Consider the following 19,501-nt stretch of genomic DNA (forward strand, 5'->3'; position numbering starts at 1 on the left):
GTGATATATTTGTAAGTGTGTGCTTTTTGTTTGTCTTCCAAAAAGAGCACAGTTCTTCAGGTTTGTGTGCAGCTGTTGTCTACACTGGTGGTTGGTTCTTTAACATTCCAATCATTCATTTTTGGGTTTTGGATTTGAGCATTTGAAAAACCATGAAAATCCTCAAAACTGATCTTCTGTTATTTCATGTTTTGTTTTAATTTAGCGGGCTGGCAGAGCTTGCTTTTGAACATGATCAGTAATTTGAGTGTTTTGTTCATTTCTGTGTAGCCCACAAGAGGGAGTATCATTTTGCAAAAAGCTTGCAATTGTGTCCTGACCAATCACATTTCCCAATAGCCACAGAGAACTTTACCAAGGAAGAATTACTTTGCAGGAAGAGTTATTTTGAAGTATAGCTACTTCTGTAAAGCTGGCAAACCCCAAGAACCATTTTCTCATTTAACAATTTCCTGCAAAGAACAGTGAGATGAATGGTATTATTTGTTGAGGGAGAAATATTGGCTAAGATATCAAAAGAGCTCTCTTTTATTCAATACGTGTGGCCATAGGATCTAGGGATCTATAGGTCTGTTATAGCTCTAATTCATAAGCAGTGTTTCATCCAAAAGATTAATTCAACACTTCTTCAGCACAGCACTTTCATTCCAGGCATTTTTTTAACATATTGATGCAATAGGAATATTTTCGTAATCCCAAAAAGAGAAACTATCTAGAGTCAGTTTCACATATCCTGTGTGTTTGCCAACATACATTTTCTATAGAAGGTGAAAACAATAGGCACACATACATCAAGCCTAAAACCCATGGTTTCTTTCCTAAACCACAGAAGTATCCAGACCCTTGCTCAATAGATGCAGCTGCACAGAAAATGCCTACTCTAACTTCTGCTAATGTCCAAACTGGTCTGTAGGCAATATATTTTAATCATGGCGTATCCTTTAAGTACGGACATTACTGAAGCTTGCTGACCAAGAGAGTGATTTTCAGACCAGCACTGGTCATTGGGCTACATTTATGCTTCTAAAGGGTTAATCAAATCAAGAGAATATTTCTAATCATTAGACCACAAGACATGGGGGCAGAATTAGGCCATTCAGCCCTCAAATCTATTCCACCATTCTATCATGGCTGATTTTATTATCCCTCTGAACTCCATTCTCCTACCTTCTCCCCATAATCCTTAACACCCTTACTAATCAAGAATATTTGAAGTGCGGTCTGACCGATACTTTATAAAACCCTCATTACTACATTTTTGCTTTTACATTTTAGTCCACTTGAAATGAATGCTGACATTGCATTCACCTTCCTCACCACTGATGCAACGTGCAAGTTAACCTTTAGAGGAATTAATTGGTATGAATGTTGAGTCCTTAGTGCTTCTGTACAATTCTTGATGCTGGTGTAGTCACAATAGGACAAACATGAGCAGTATGAGGAGCATTTTCTCCAAATACAACCAAATTACTTTTCAATAACAATGAATAGGACTAGGCTGACTGCTTACAATGTAGCCTCGGGTATTGATGGAGTTAGTAATGGTTTTGCTCCATTTCAAACCCACCTTCTGTTAGCTAATTCCAACTCGTGTACTACAATCTAGCAAATGGTAAGGCTCTAACTCTGCTTGGGGTTAAGGTGACAATTAAACTTTGTCATAACAAAGCAAAGAACAAACAGCCTATTTTATGTTGCGAAAGCCCGTGTGGTATAACCCGCTTGTTAACGCATTTTAATACAAGGCTTCACCCTCTGCCAGTTATTAAAGATGTGCAGTGATGTGCATGATATCTGTTCTACAGGCCAGCATCTCAACATAAGGTTTTAATCAAAGGAATTGGTATTAAGATAACATTCTGGCAGAACACACTGTTGCTTCTCTAAAGTACAGCAAATGAGAATTAAAATCTTGAAAGATGAGCAGACTGTAGTTCTGGGAAGTCACCAGCACATTGGAGGAAGGGGTTATTAATGATAGATATAGCACTTGTTGATAGGCATTTATGTACCTGTTGAAGTTTTAGGATGCTAACGTGACTGACCCAGAGCTTGTACAGTAGCATCCTTATTAAAGTTCTGAAGAGCTTGTGAAGTCACAATTTAATAACACAATATGGATTTCAGGGATGATACAGAAAGGCTTGTTGACTGATTGCTGCAAATTTTGTTTCTGCCGTAGTTCTCCAGCTCCGTCTCCAGCAGCGGCGAACTCGCGAGCAGCTAGCAGACCAAGGCATCATGCCACGTAAGTACATTACTTCTCTTTCCTCTTCTTGTGGTTTCAAAATAACATCAGTGTGTTTCATTCTAATGCAGTTCTAACAGGAAGCAACTGTCTGCCATCAGTTACACTGCAAGTAGACCTCTATGAACTCATTGCAAAATACTTAGATATAACTGGTGAATCAAAATTAACATTCTTTGGCTGCTTTAAGTCCCATCAGCTGTACTTCTGCAGAAAATATATTCAAATACAAATTAACTGTTTTGAGGGAGGCAAAAATTCCATTTAAATATTAATGAGAGAGACACACACAAACTTAATCCAGTGATCTATTTAATACCTATATCTTAATACCCCATTCATCTTATATATATGCTGGCTTGATTACAGTTTTCTTATTCTGGTGGATGTAGATATTTTGTCTCTGTATTCTCACAGCCAAGGCTCAGTCCATGTGTGTCAGCTGAAGAGGTCAGGATCCATCTGGTTAACAGCAGCTACCGCAGATTCTCAGCAGACCAGGGACCAATTAGGCAGGCTCGTGTACTTCGGAACTGTAGCATATTCAGGCCACTGTATTCCCCATTTGAAGCGAATGCACGCTGCTCCTCATCTGGAGAACACAAGTTCAGATTCCATCATTGTGCAGAGCTGCGGACTGATTGATTCAATAACAGAGTATTGAATCCCACTGTAGCAGCTGGTAAATTTCAAATCAAAATTATCACACATTTAATTTGTTTCTTTTTTAAATTACTTATGTTAATATTAATCACACAATGTCTGGATTGTCGTAACAAACTATTGGACTCATTAATGTCCATCAGTGAAGGGAAGTTACCATCCCTTACTGTGGTGAACTACATATACCTGTCTGGACACACAACCCCCCCCCCCCCCCCCCCACTGACTGCTCCTGTGGCTCCTCCCACAGACCCCTGTATAAAGGCGATTGGAGGCACAGCCCCTTCCTCAGTCTCCAGGATCTTGTGTGGTGGTCGCTTGCTGCTTGTGCTTTCTTCCAGCCAATAAAAGCCTACCTTGACCCATGTCTCAGAGTTATTGATGGTGCATCACTTACTCAGTTTGGCTTTGATATAACTCAGGAATCATCAGTGTGGTTAAGGATCACAGCAAGCCGCTTCAAATTCAAATGCAGTTAATGACGGACAACAGATTCTGTCTTTGCTATTGATGACCACATCCCATTAACAAACTAAATAACAACAATTTGAAAATTTGACTTCACTTAAAATCATCAAAAAGAATTAAATCTATTTTCAGTAAACAATCAGTACGTGGCTATGTGTGCCAAAACCTAAATTCCTTCACAAACAAATTTAATGCTTTTGCACAGTTTAAGTATGACTAAGTATGGTCTAAGTATGACTCTTGATTTACACTAATTTTGATAAATTTTAATTATCCCCTGTTATAGATTGTTGCTCGCAGTTTGATGTGAGATAGGAGAGAGGATTGTGTGCAATTCCTTTGAGAGGATTTGCGAGGTAGTGTCCAGGGCCTTTCCATTCAATGGAAGAATTGTTCAATTCCCTAGGAAAACATCTACTTACACCTTCCTCGGCATCAATATAAAGGCACCATATACATAACAAGTTTGCCTCTCAATGTAGGTATTCCAGATGTATCCTATCCTCCCAGCACTGCAGTACATCCCTCTCTCTGTCTGGGCTAGTAGAACCATCTGTGATGCCGAACTTCTGTAAATTGAGCAGATACGTCTATTTGAGATTCACATCTGCTCTTCTGACATAGTTTTGCAGAGTTCCACAGAGATACAACATGGAAACTGGTCTTTTGGCCAGATGAATCCATGCTGGCCATCTGCCACCCATGTATATTAATCCTTCTTTAATCCCATTCCTTATTCTCCCCACATTCCATTAATTCCTGCCTGCCCCGCACAAGATTCTACTTTCAAAAACAATGTCTTTGGAATGTGGAAGGAAACCGGCACACTGGGAGAAAATCCATGCCATCACAGGGGGAATATATAAACTTCACACCGGTCAGGACTGAACCCAGGTATATGGTGCTAACTAGCTGTGCTCCCCCCAACAAATAATATAATTTGTTGTATATCACTCCTTTTATAGTGTTGTTGGAGAAATCAGTTAATGTTGTCCATGGAGCATAAGGTCATTGGGCACTCCCATTCCATCCCATCAAGACCCACTGATTTACTGTCCAGTTGGTTCAAGCTCTGACTCCCTGATTAGCACCCAGTCATTTCTTTACAGTTGGACTGAATCCTTGATACGCAGCCCGCTATTCTATGATTCTTCTGCAACAACTCACCCCTCAAAGTGACAACCATCCTGCCCCCCACACCATGGTCCTAGATACTAGGCACTGAGGAAGACCTGTGGCTGGCATTGGTCTATAAGTCTTTGGCATTACTGAAGAACTTCACAACCCGTAAGTGAGATAGCCTACTGCATATGATTCATTTAGAAACTTCCATTGGTCAACTTCCAATTTAATTTTAAGCTGCTTGAAGAAGCAAATGCAGAAACATTGTTTAGACCCTGTCTTCCTTTTGCTCAATAAATGCTGAACACCAGTTGTATTGTGCATATTCAGCTAATGGCATCCTGGGAATTACTAACAGTTTGCTGTCTTTTAGTTGTCTAAATTGTGGTTATGAAAAGAACGGCTATTCTGTAGTTTGTAGAGTGTAACATATGTAGCTTATGTAGTATAGGGCGTCCTTCAAGCAGTTTACTTTCTAACCAGCTGTTCTCTGCATGTTGCTTCAAATGATTACATGCAGAACTTGGCTGAACTAGTTTGCCTGTCTGAAAATAATCCACAAAAAGAATGCTAGCCATCAATATAATCATTTAATTTGCTTTGTTGCTAATTTGAGTCAGCAACAATTTTCCACCATCTTATAGACACCCAAGTTCCAAACTGTTTTACAATATATATAGTTCTGTTGTGAAATTTGATATTTTCCCTACTCTTATCTGGTTAGAAATTTAAAAGAGTAAAATTTATTAGTGAGAAAAATGACAGCTTCTGTAAAATATTTGTTCAGTTGGTTTTCAACATAGATGGTATTTTTTTGATACCGGGCCAAAACTAGTCACATGGCTATGTCTTGACCCAATCACAAGTCAGCCAGGGAAAGTCGTTTTAGACCTAATATTTAACCAACCACTCACAATGGTGCTGGGGCTTTCGCAATGCTGTTGGGTAGGAAATTGATCAACTCTACTGTATTTTCAACATTACTAAACCAGTGATCCATTTCCAAGTTCAGATGATGAGTTGAAGTAGAATTTAAAAGGTTAGCAATTTAAATTATACAAAACCTGTGTATTTTTTTCCCTTGGACTTTTTTATATTGCTTGTATAATTTTGACTGTTTTACAAAATTTATAGTGTGATGGTCATGATAACTTTATGGAATGTTGGATGCATACCATGGATAATTATTAATATTGTTTATATAATGTTTCATGAGAAAGTACACATAAATCTCTGGTCATTTGTGACATAAAGTCTCTCACAACTTGAAAATACTGCGTAAGGCAGCTAAATGTTTGGAAATTTCAGTAGTGTCTGATGGCCAACATGTTGGGTAATATTGAAGCAGCTTTACCCAAGATAAAGGCATTGTTTGGAGTTCAGTGCAGAGCGAGTTAAGGGAGTTATTGCAAGTCTTACCAGGAATAGATGATCACAGGACAGAGCATTTAAAGGGACAATGGATCTGCTCAAAACGCTAGGTACGCTGAGATGTCAGAAGGTTGTAGGTTTGGAGCAGTTGATGGATATAGGAAGGTGTGAAGTGTGGAGAGCTTTGAAAAGGAGAGTGTGAATTTCAGTTCTGGGCATTGGCAGACCGGTGACCCGTGTATGTCAGTGAGTATAAGCATAAGACTTACTGTGGTTTGGGTACAAGCAATGGAGTTTGGGTAGGAAGTGGATTATCAGCAGGTGAGTTGGACCTGGCAGGAAGCACAATGGTGCAATCAGTGATGGTTCTTCCACATAGCTCCTGCAACCCAAGTTCAATTCTGACCATTGGTGCTATCTGTGCGGAGTTTACATGTTCTCCCTAGGCCTGTGTTTCCTCCACAGCACTAATTTCTACCCACATGCCAAAGATGAGGGGTAGTATGTTATTGGCCACTCTAAATTGCCCCTGGTGTGTCGGTGAGTACTTAGAATCTGAGGAGATTTGATGATGTGAATGTGCAGTAAATAAAGTTTCAAACAAACCACATACCTTTGGTTCAATCTTTCAATCTGCAAAATTGCCTCATTGGTCACTGGTTAAACTTATTATGATTGGAAGTAGTTATCAAGAGTTATTAATGGAAATAACCAGTGGATTACGTATTGGATTAGCTTGCATTAGATCACTGTCCGGGAAATAATCTTCACCTTAGGTTGTAGAGCCATAGAGTGATATGTTATGAAAATAGCCGCTTAGGCCCAACTAACTAGCCCACGCCAACCACAGCATCCTCCCTGCTCATCCCACTTGTTCGTATTCAGTCATTAACGCTTCAAGCCTCTCCCCTCCATGTGTCTCTCCAAATGCCTCTTCTCTTTCAATTGTACCACCTCTGCTTCCACTGGCCATTTATTCCAGGTTCTCACTACCCTCTAAAGAAGTCACCTCTCAGGTTTTCTTTAAATCTCTCCCTTCTGATATTGCATCTGTGACTTCGAGTTTTGGACTCCACAACCTTAGAGAAAAGATTGTAACTGTGGTGTATTTCAATTAATCTTATATGTGTGTGTATGTGTGATTAAGCAATTTTGGTTGTTTAAATAATTATGGGTTATATACATAAATACGTGAATTGCCTATGTCATCACACTACTATGTGGTATATGTGCACCTCGCTTAAAGTAAACCCAAAGTTAGACCTGCATTTTGGACTCCCATGTCTTCCTTTGTATTAGTTTAGTGTTTTGAAGGTGCAAAATTTAACAATGACCTTATCCATACCTTCACTATTTTATAAATTGTTGTGAGATCACCACTCCTCCTGTGCTCCAGGATATAAAGACCCAGCTTGGCCAACCTCTCTCAATAATTCAGGCCAAGTCCAGGCAGAATCCATGTACTGTCAATATAAAAGTTAACATTTATCATACCGTCATGAGATCATTTTCTGAGTCCTTGTGCCAGGGACAATGTCAACCATTCATCCTGGAAAATAAATCAGAGAATAAATCAGAAAATAAATCAGAAAATAAACTTGATGTGGTGTTTGTGTGGTTTGCTGGTGATCATAAAAGTAAGTTGATTGTTTGGGGGGCTGGAACCATAGGTCGGGAGAGGAGAGAATGTTCTGCTTCTGCAAGAAAACCCAGAAATTTTGACAGTTACAAGCTACTTGAATTTTTGTAGTTAACTTACTTAACCATATGAATTTTTGATAAATAATAGTGAAATAGTTTTAGCATCACAATGGTGACAAGGTGAGTTTCAGAAGAAATACTGAATTGCAGTTTCTTTCAAAAATAACAAATACACTGAGTACCTTAACAGTGTTTATAATTGGACTCTGGCATGAATACAAGAATTTAGGTTTTGAACTCACTGCTTCAGAATCTAGTATATAAAAATATATTCAAAGAAAATGAATGAACTGATACATTTAACATGAATTTCCTCTGAACTGAAATCCACCTTTAGGTTTATTTAAATCATGATCCAAATAGGCAACTCCAAGGCTATTATCTGACCATTGATGGCCTTGCTGGTATGAAAGGACGGTATCAGAATCTTGAACAGGGTGTTATTTATCAAAAGAAATTTACTAATAACAAAGCTGATTAGAAATTATATTCTATGTTTTGTGGTTAACATTCATCCCAAATGCTATAAATTGCATCAAAAGAGCATTTGCTAATTAACGTTAAATCATTAGGTCTACTAAAAGTTATTATTGTTAAGTTCAAAATTATTTTTTAAATTAACAAGGTATCTGATGTCTATCAAAGGTTAATTTTATTGTCAAAGTATGCATGTACTATACAACTCTGATGTTCATCTTCTCCAGAGAGCTACAAAAATCAGAAAAACTACAGGAGTCGTTGAGAGAAAAGGTATTGATCCCTCTGACGGATCGACCACATGGAGAACAGCAGCTAGAACATTAAACCCCCAGCCCCAACCCTCTCCACATAAAACAGCGCCAATAACATCAAACCCCCAACCCCCTCCCTTGCAAAAAAAAAAGAACAGCCCCTTCTCAGATTGAAAGGAAATCTGAGAAATAACCCATTAATCACCAGGAATTGTATGTCATAACTTGGATATCAAGAAACAGATTGAAACCTTGTAGTACTCATTTTTTGAGCTTTTCACATTAAAATGATAAATACCTATGACTGAGTGTGCCAATGGCCAATACATTCCATTCAGCATGTGTTGAATTAATAAAAGCATAGTATGGGCCCACACAGCCTTGTGGAAGTTGAATTAACATGGTACTGACCCATTCCTGAACATGGGCAGGAGAAGTGTATCTGCAGGAAGAACCCCAGTTTAATAGTTGACTATAAATTGGGGTCGATAATAGCAATTTAGAATAAAGGGAACAATTATCACCGAAGTTATTTACAGGGTGGTCCAGCTGATGATTCTACATCAGTTGCCTTAGGTCAATATTAGTCTTTCAGTTTGGTAAAGCAATGTAACCCTTTTCTCTTGTAGGGAAACATAGATGCTCATAGATGTTTATTTATATGTCTTAATAGTTATTGTGAATGCTGGAGATCTTTTTAGTCCAAGTGTATATAGGTGGCTGTTGAAGCCTTAGTGACCATCTGATATTTCTGAAATAAAGGATGGCTTGAACATTCAAACCACAGGAATGTCTAAATCATCAACTAATGCTATAAAGTGGCAGTGCTGGGTGTCTACCTGTGTAGGATGATATTTCTTGGATTTGAAATCTACGTTGACTGCTTTTCAATTTTATGCATTTTGCCTCTGAAGTGAATGTGCAAACAAATTGATCTATTTTATTTTTATTAAGCACCGATTTTTAAATGTAGCTCTTCCCTGCATGACGCAGAGCAAAGGCAACTTTGAACTCACATCAAGACCAAAAACATTTTGCAGAAATTAGGTCAGGTTTATGATTTAAGAAATGATGTTTCAGGATGCAGAGAAGTATACACTTTGACCTGCAGTTGTCTCTTAGACAAATCAGATAAAAGTGGATAAGTTTGCCAGTAGTTTGACTAAGGGTGTTTGGAATTTGTGCAGAGCCAGTTAAGTGTTAGACTTCTCTAGTTTGTGCTAACCTGCAAAAGTGACTGATGGTAACAACAAAACAAAAACAATAAATTCTGCAAAACTAAGTTAGCGAAATTAATGTCATTATTGAAAATTACAGAGTAGATTTAAGACTATTATTTAAAATATGTAATAACCCAATATGATGCTGGAAACACTCAGCAGACCAGGCAGCATCTGTGTCAAGGGAAACTGAAAGATTAGCTGCTTTTCTCGGATGACACCTGACCATAAGACATAGGAGCAGAATTAGGCCATTTGGCCCATCAAATCTGCTTCACCATTCTATCATGTCACCCCCATCCCCATTCTCTTGCCTTCTCACCATAACCTTTGATACCCTTATTAATCAAGAAACAATCAACATCCATTTCAAATATACCCAATAACCTGGCTTCCACAGCCATCCAGAATTTTTTTTGGCCATCGTCTGCCTAAAGAAGTTCCTCCTCATCTCAGAGTTCAAGTTCAAAGTACATTTATTATCACAGTATGTATACATTGTACAATTTTGAGATTAATCCCCTTTCAGGAAGCCACAAAACAAAGAAACCCCAAAAGAACTCATTTAATAAAAAGACGATCGAACACCAAATGCACTGAGTGGAAAAAGAAGTGCAACCAATAAAAGTAAGCAAATAGCATTCAGAACTGAAGTTTTATGAAAGACACAAAGCCTGGCATCACTGCAGCTGGTGCAGACCACAGTCTTATTTTATCGCAGAGCCAGGTAAATGTCGCGGAACTACAGGCACAAAGCCAGTCATCACTGCAGCTGGAGCAGGTCAGAGCCTCAGTTAAGCACAGAGCTGAGTGAACATCGTGGAGCAGTCAGTAGATGTTCCTTTAGAATCTCTGCTCTAAAGGGATATCCTTGTATTCTGAGGCTCTAAACTTTGGACCTAGACTTCCTCACTATAAAAAACACATTCTCCATGTCCTGACCTGCTGAGTGTTTCCAGAATAGAAGCTTAGAACATTACAGCACAGAAAAGGCCTTTTGGCCCTTCTTGGCTGTGCAGAATCATTTTTTTGCCTAGTCCCACTGACCTGCACTTGGGCCATATTCCTCCATACACCTCATAGAATGTCCTGATTTTTATTTCAAATTTCCAGTAATTTTGATTTAAAATAAATAGAATATTGAAAAATGTAATGAGCAGGTCAATAAAACAAGCAACTTATTTGAAATCTTATCTCATATGGTAGAAGTAAAACAGGTTGCGGCTTTCTGCCTCCAAGACCTCCCTCATTAACAAGGCATTCTTTCCCTTTGACATCCGTTTTCTAAATGGACGTTGACTCCATGATCACTACCTCACTATTTCAGTTACATTGAGTCACTAGTGTTTGTGCCACTATCCACCAGCTTTGTCGTTTCCAAGGTGCCATGCAATAACAGCACAAACCCAACGAGGACTGTTGATGTTGGGCACAGTACCGGCAAAATTAGCCAGTAGTGCAAGACAATGGGGTAAGTAATACACAAATCTTCACAATTGTAAACAATTCTCTGAAAATACTATCGATTAACAAGGCCAAAGGAATAGAAGCCATAAGTCAGCTAAAGAAAGTTGATGAATCCCTACTTTTTATCCTTCTCTGCCTCTCTCGCCCTCCATGCCTCCCCTCTCCCCCCTTCCCAGCGTCTCCCCTTTTGGCAGGCCCTTGGAAACGAGCTTCCTGAAAGACTTCTTATTTTGTGTCTGGTGATCAACGCAGTGGCCTGCCAACATTATATTCAAGGATTCAGTTCACTCTGAAGTGTTTACATTTGAGCCATTGCACCCAGATGTCCCTTTTCGTCTTAGCTTTATTGGAGATGCAGGAAGATTGTTTCCGATGCTGGGGGAGTCCAGAACGAGGGGTCACAGTTTAAGGATAAAGGGGAAACCTTTTAGGATGAGGAAAAACTTCTTCACACAGAGAGTGGTGAATCTGTGGAATTCTCTGCCACAGGAAACAGTTGAGGCTGGTTCATTGGCTATATTTAAGAGGAAGTTAGATATGGCCCTTGTGGCTAAAGGGAACAGGGGGTATGGAGAGAAAGCAGGTACAGGGTTCTGAGTCGGATGATCGGCCATGATCATACTGAATGGCGGTGCAGCCTCAAAGGGCCGATTGGCCTACTCCTGCACCTATTTTCTATGAGATTGGAGAATTTGAGGTGATCTGGGCTTTTCCAATTGGTATGATAATAGACCTGGGTATGTAATAAGGTTTAGTTAATTCAGAATCTTCCAAAATCAGGATTCACGAATGGGCATTCTTTCCATTCTTTTTCAGCTACACGTTGACTTTTGTAATACTGTGTAAGTAATTGTAGTTGCATAGTTATGTGTTGAACACTCTGCTGAGCTGCTATCTTCAAAAAGATTGATTAGCAAAGCATTTTGAGTTAAAAGCATCAAGCACCATTGCTTAGCTGTCTGGCAGTAAACATTACTAAAATACCTAAAGATTACTGAAGTGGATTGAACATATGCCTGCAGTAAAACTGTTCAGGGTGACCTAACTTGCAGCATTGGTTGCTATTAAAGCAGACTCCATATATTAATTTAGAAATAATCACATAAAAAAGACACATTAAGTGGAAGGAGCAGCCTGGAGAGTGGAATTACTCCAAGTAAATCAGGTGACAAGAAACATAAAGGACAGAATTGAAGGGTGGTTGATAATTTTCTGTGCTATAGTACATATCATGGTAGCATGGTTAGCGCAACGCTTTACAGAACCATCGACCCAGGTTCATTTCTCACAGCTGTCTGTACGGAGCTTGTGTGTTTTCCCCATGACTGTGTGCCCCAGGTGCTCCAGTTTCCTCCCACTGCCCAAAGGCGTACTGGATAGGCCAGTAGGTCATTGTAAATTCTCCTGTGAGATTAGGCTGGGGCTGAATGGGTGGGTTGCTGGGCTGCACCGTTCAAAGGACCAGAGGGCTTTTTCCAGGCTGTATCTTAATAAATAAATGAATTAAATTAATGACCTTGAATGAAATTCGCTTAGTTATATACGAATACGCAAAGCTATAGGTCATATGTACTTGTGTTAAGAAGAATGAACAAATTGAAACTGTCTTGGTGATAAGCAAGTCTATTCAGGTATCACACTATATGAATCATTCCTATTCTTGACAGCTTTCATCATAGCTATCCTTCCAGAAGCCTTGACATGAGCCCTGGCATGGAGGGAGTCTGCAGAGCTTTCCTTGAAATGTATTAAAAGCAGTGGATGATGCACGTAGGGAAATAAAAATATACAGCATCAAAGGAGACCATTCAGCACTTTGTTCTCCTTCTGGTAGGTTTAAGAATAGCATTGCTGTGGCATCACAAAAGAGGAGGTCCAAGTGGGTGAAATTATTAAGACAAGAAATGAGGAATGGTGGAGAGCACAAAACACAGCTATATATTGTAAATCCTTTCTATAAAAATATGGGAATTTGTCATTGGGGCAACTGATGATGTTTTTAAAGACATGTTCACTTTAACCCACAAAGAAGAATATTACCAGCAAAACAGACAGAAGTGATCGAACTAGGCGGTTAGAGTAGCACGACTTCAAGCTTGCACAAAAATAGCAGTACCTGACAGCATACTACACACACTACCTTATCTGATGGGGAGATGAGCAAGGCAAACAAAGGTTTTCTTTATAATCAGTGCTGCCCTCAAAGGATGAGAAAAGGCTTTTGATTAAAATGTTGGTAATTATTTATCAAAATAGATTAAGTAAATTTATATATCTAATACCCAATGGGATTGCAAAGCAGTTCATAAGACTTCATGGATACATTTAAGAATGCCTAAGCTGAATAATCAACCATCAACCATCAGGCTAATGAACCAAACAGGATAACTTCACTCATCTTCAGTTTGAACTTTGGTATTGAACTGGTCCCACAACCTATGGACTCACTTTCAATAACTCATCATCTCTTGTTTTTGATATATTGTTTATTTATTTAAATAATCCTCAATCTGCTTCAAGCAACAGTGAAATAGATCCCAGATGCTGCAGGAACTCAACATGTCAGGTAGCATCTATAGAACTGAATAACCAATCAACATTTCTGGACAAGACCCTTCATCAGGACCGGAAAGGAAGGGGGAAGACATCACAATTGAAGAAGTGTGGGGAGGAGAAGGCGGCTAGCTGGAAGGTGATAACTGAACTCAGGTGGATGATGGGGAAGGCAAAGGGCTGGAGATAAAGCAATCTGAAGAAAGGTCTCGGTCCAAAGCATCAACTATTTATTCATTTCCATAGATGCAGCTTGACCTGCTGAGTTCCTCCAACATTTGGTTTGTGTTGCTCTGGATTTCCAGCATCTGCAAACTTTCTCAAGTTAATGAAATAGATCACTAGTTTATCCTTTGGGCTGACACCTCAATGTTGGACAGTTTACAAAATGTATCCAACACTATTTCCACCCCCTGCCCCCCCCCCCCCGCCCCGCCAAGAGAAGCTATAGAAGCATTTGTGTCCCTCTGAACCAGTGAATGGGAACAATGCCTATTATTTGAAGCTCTGGTTCTGGGTTTGAATTCAAAATTTCTCACTTAACACTTTGCTATATGCATTGAGCCAGGTATTTTGATGGAATCTGTCAGAAAATCTACATGAATATTTTACTTTGGCCTTTAAAGTGAGAAAGAGGATACATTCACTAGTTCAGTACTTGACGGAATAAATTGGAATGAGCATATTTCCATTAACAAAACCAAAGGAGTTAGGAAAATGCATCTAACTAAGCAGAACTGTTTAAAGTTAGTTGAAATACAATTGCTACGATCAATCACCAGGAACAGAATTATGAACAGTTGGAAAGATACAAGCTATCACTGATGTTTGCATACAAGTATTTTGAAAATCCTTAATTCACAGGAGTCTGTTGCTCACGTCTATTCTTTATGTATCAATAAGGAATGTATTAGAGGTTTCAGTTGGGTCAGGTGGGCAGCTGCAAATACCTACCTGACTTTGGTTCAGACATTGTTCTATGAGCCAGCATGGACTCAATGAGCCCATTGGCTCTTTCTAGCTTTCATATCATATGGCTCATCACAAAGCCATATGATATAAAATTAATATTGGGGAAAAAATGATCCTGCATTTAAGGCTTACATTGGCTCGCCAAACAAAAACAGTAACCTTTTTCAACATTTTTATTAGGTTACTGAAGATAAATATCCAAAAGTGTTTACAATGAATTTCTTTGCACATTAGTTTTATGTAAGTCCCATTCAGGCATTTTACTTTTCCAGGTCCAATAGATATAAATATATACTTTTATATATTTGACATGATCTCACTTGCCAAAGACCAAGCACCTACTATTTTTAATTTATTATTAAGAATGAGATTTTAGATGCTGTTCAGAGTCACACAAAGAGCAAATTGTTCAGTTAACATTGGCATTGGCATATCATTTAGTGACCTTACTAAACAAACAGGACATGATCTGGCAATGATCACTTTGTGCTTTGTCATAGACATCACATAACTGTAGTCTGAACATGTGACTTCTGTGCTTGTTAACTCTTAAAGGAGTATTCAGGCTGAAAGGTCAATAGATTAGGTGACCAAGTGCCACATCTCTTTTCTTCAAGGTGCAAGATGAGCAGACAAAGCTACCATGCAAACTTTGATAGCTGTGTTTGGACTTGTGTATAGTTCAGGGTTTAGTTATTAACATCTTTACTAATAATCTTCCCTGCAGCATTGACAGTTTAGGCCAGTTTGTAATAATGTCAGAAGCTTATAGTTTCTTGTCCCATTGTAGAACAGAAACAGCTGAAGTTGCTGTACTTCTGTGCAAATTAAGCAACATTAAAGAAACTTTTTTTCTAAAAGATTGAAAGTTTGATTTGGTCCTGACCATTAAGATCAAAAAAAGAAAGCTGCTTATCTGACCAACATTCCTCCCAGCTCCATTCAAAAAGGTGAAAGATCAGACATTTCAGCCATGCTGGTGTGACTAAATGGAAGTCAGTGACACAGTATGCAAAGTTCCTGAGGGTCCAGGTAATCACTGGTGCATAATTTCCAGTGCCAAATGTGAAACACACTTGATTCAATCACAAAAACAATACTCAAATGCCCCACACAGTGTGGTGACTCTTACTGTTGGGATGAACCTTAGTATAATGTAATGATGTTCAACGTTGACTTCACTGTCAATGTTTTGTTGAAGACGAGATAAATGCTGGTACGTGAACAGCAATTCTAATCCTGATGTAGCTATCATCTTTGGAAAGTGTAACTGCTATATTATTCAATTAAGGATTTTCCAGAGTCGCACTTTTGTCGTCTATAGGAAATTGCATTATATCTGTACATTCCAAAAAGTGGGATCAGACACTGAAGCTGCAAAATTTCCTGATATTCACACCCATATGCATAAGTATATGCACAAGATTGGAAAACCTCACTTCTTTCACAGGTTTATGCATAAAACTTGGGTGGAATTACCAGAAGTCGAATATTATTGGGCAGTGAAACTTAGTGTATTGTTTTTCATTTGTTAATGGGATATGCAGCAACGCCAGCATCTGTTGTCCAACCCTACTTGCCCATGATCCAGCAGGCAAGAATCAATTGCAGTACGTTAGCCTTTTCTACAAGAAATCCCAAATCAGTTAAGAATGTCAGCTTTCCTTCCCAGAATGATGTGCAGTATCACAGTCATACGATGTTGTGATTGTGTTTTAGTTTGTTATTGCATTGTGTAGTTATGTATTAATCTGCATGGCATAAATATAATTGCATTGTATCAATATTCCAGAATTGTGATGCACTCTAATTATCATCTTCTGTTCTAAATCTTTCTTCATCACCATTTGCTTCTTTCAGATGCATTAACAGCATTTGGTAATCTGATGTAGCATCTCCCGCAGCTTCAGGTTTTGTCTGGCCATGCTCGAGCAAAGCATGCTGGGCAACCTCGGAACCCAAATGTCTCAGATTCTGCTAGTCACTTCACCTGACCAATCTCCCTACTTCTGCAGACCAGCGAGCTGCATCTTGGGGCAGTAACTGGTGCTGCGACTGACTGATTGGTAACAGATGATGCTGGTGGACAAGTGACCCCCATTTCTCCCTCTCACCTTTGCCCCCCACCCCTCCCCCAATTCAGGTGCTTTGCAATTTCTGCACCAGTGTACTTCAATTTTCTTTGCAACTTCATTTTTCACTTGAAGTAATCACACTTGACTCTTGACTTCACTGTGTGTGGATGAAAAGTACATAAACCAGGTGCATGAGGCAAAATTGAAAGATAACTATCTGTAACTTAGAAAAAACAAAGATAATGTTTGCTGAAGTTGAAATGTTGTACCTCAGTTTCAATGCCATCACAGCTGACAGGTGAAAGGATAAGGATTACATCTGCAAAAGTCCCTTATTAAATGGAGGAGATGCACTGCTTCACTTAGTTGGAAATGCTAGGTCCTAGATGCAGTTTTACACTCATTACAGAGGAGAAAAATCATGCAGTTTGCCAAAGAGCAAGATTTTTTTTCACATGGCATGCCAATGTAACTAATTTCGAGAAGATTAATTACTAAGTACAGTTTAACCACATTTATTACCAGCAAACTCAAGATAGCTGTACATAGATAACAGAGTTTGTTGTGCAATTATTCACTGCAGTGTATGATAGCTATTTATCTCAGGAAACCTCCATCAACTTCACCCCCAGTATCATCTTAGTTCCTAAGCTAAGAACAATCACTTTTTCAAGTGCAGTTTTTTAGGTAGTTAAAGCCCTCATGAATTCAGTGCATGTTAAGATTAATGTGGGATTGAAAGAAATGGGATCATTTTCTACAATGATTCACTCTGGAATTTTAATAGTAAATTGGATATGGTGGATTGGCCAGCCACCTATAATTAAATATCTTACAGAATCACCCACACAAACACAAACTCAAATGATTTTTTTGTCAAAGTAAGGTACCTAAATTAGCAGAAGCTATTTGTTAAATGTTGCAAATGAATTTCAGATGTTTGGTTAACGTCTAGTTGTGTCGCATATCTGATAAGTTGCTAACTTCAAGACTTTGATTAAACATGGCAGAATTCACCATAGAACATGTAAAGAGTACAATTTTAATGCTTTGTTGTCATACACTATATATCTGCAGATGGGTTTTATTTGAATAAAGTATCAAAATTGTGTGTTATATATAATTTTAGTATGTTTAGAAGAACTCTGAAATCAGCTTTGGATGAAAGGATAATTTGTGTCATCACCAAGTTGATATGGGATCCTCTGAGATTTTCTATGGCAGGCTGATATTTATCAATAACGATGGACATTTTAGAAATGGGAATTAGCTGATCTACCTGCTAATCAGTCTGTATTTGTTCTGTTTGTTACTGTAGCTCTAAAGAGTCCAGCTGCATACCACGACCAAAGAAAGAGTCTGGAACGAGCCAAGGTATGGAAAAACCAATACCAGGGTTGCAATCGTTGTGGCTGGTATTAATTCAGATAACTACTCAGAAATTAAATTGGACAATGTGCTTGCTTCCATAGAGAGAGAGAGAGAGAGAGAGAGAGAGAGAATGTCAGTTGTGCAGTCTGTAAATGAATGTACGTGTGTAAGTTCTGTCCTTGATTTTCCATCAACAACCAGTTCAGCCACTATGAACACAGAGGCATCATTCACTGGCAGTTTCAAAGCATTTGCAGATATATTTGGAAAATACTTTGAGCTGAGGTGATCTTGCATTGTTCTTTTGACCGAGGGCTACCTTTATTTGGTGGGGCTGTACCTCCCCTTGCAATGAATTCACCGAACTAGAAATTAGCATCTTGAAACAGTGCCCAGATTGTCGCCTTTTTACACGGCCAGGTTTATTCGTATTGCAACACGTTGCTTTAAGGAATGTTAGAATATTTCACGTTTCCTTTTAGCATGCATTATGATTATAGTCTTTACTTACTGACCAGCATGTTGTGTGTATTACTTTGGATTTTCCTGGGTTTATTTCAGGCATTTTAACATTGGAGTTCACATTGAAATTGGTTGTTGTGTTTCCAACAGTTTGCTGAAAGCGAATGTCAAAGTTCCTTTCCCTCCAATTCCAGCCTTTATTGTTGTTTACTGGTGATAAGAATGCAATTCTTTTGTGACAGGAATGATAATTGTGTATGTTAATTCCCTTGACTATTTTCTTGCTGGTGTGGCGTTCAGAAAGGTTTCAGTCTGTCCTTGTTGAAAACAGTGGATGTCCATGTTGTGAGATTGAATTGGGTTTATGACTGACGGTACCAAATCCACTCAGATTACAGTGTGAGTTCTGCCAGCCAAGTAAGAATGCCAGCTCAGAGAGCACGTGCCTGCAAAGCACCAGAAGACAGGAGACAACACCAGAACATAATTTGCTCATAAGAAATTCAGTATTTCATATACTTATTGAATTTCAGGATTCCTGATGAAGGGTTTCTGCCCGAAACGTCGTCATTACCTCCTCCCATAGATGCTGTCTGGCCTACTGAGTTCTGCCAGCATTTTGTGTTTTTATTAGTGAACTATCTTGTTGTCTTCTTATTCAAACAATAAGGGACAGCTAGGTAGCTTCTGAGCTCTCATTTCTGTGGCTCAAGTGTATAAAGCCATGGAGGAGTATGCTAAAAGATAAGCAGCTAACAAGATACCAAATGCATTGTTGATGCATTGAGATATTATTGAGGAAACTACAAATGGATTAAAATAAAATTGACTTCACTTATCTTCCAGAAAAGCCACCTTCTGCTGCACACGAGAAGCAAAACAAATAACCGATGATAGCCAAAAGACGGTCTGAGCCCCTGGAGCAGTTTTCGTCTTGCACCATCATTTTTAAAAATGACCCCTCATACTTTGTTCCCCCGTTTTTATGCATGAGGGATGAACTGCATCTCAGAGGTGTACTAGGATCTTTTAAACAGATATAGATGATGAGACCAGACCCTCATATTTACTTTAATT

General features: G+C 38.8%; 1 protein-coding gene across 10 annotated transcripts in view; it reads left to right on the forward strand.

Moving 5' to 3' along the window:
- myocd (myocardin) overlaps positions 1-19,501 on the forward strand; it is a 647,048-nt gene that overhangs the window by 554,791 nt on the left and 72,756 nt on the right. For all 10 annotated transcript variants that reach the window (XM_059948795.1, XM_059948785.1, XM_059948789.1 and 7 more), the window contains 2 exons: positions 2,183-2,248; positions 17,910-17,965. In XM_059948795.1, the coding sequence (XP_059804778.1) occupies positions 2,183-2,248; positions 17,910-17,965 (122 nt within the window). The remainder of the gene's footprint in view (positions 1-2,182; positions 2,249-17,909; positions 17,966-19,501) is intronic.

The sequence above is a fragment of the Hypanus sabinus genome, chromosome 23, assembly GCF_030144855.1.
Source record: "Hypanus sabinus isolate sHypSab1 chromosome 23, sHypSab1.hap1, whole genome shotgun sequence".
NCBI classification, from domain to species: domain Eukaryota; kingdom Metazoa; phylum Chordata; class Chondrichthyes; order Myliobatiformes; family Dasyatidae; genus Hypanus; species Hypanus sabinus.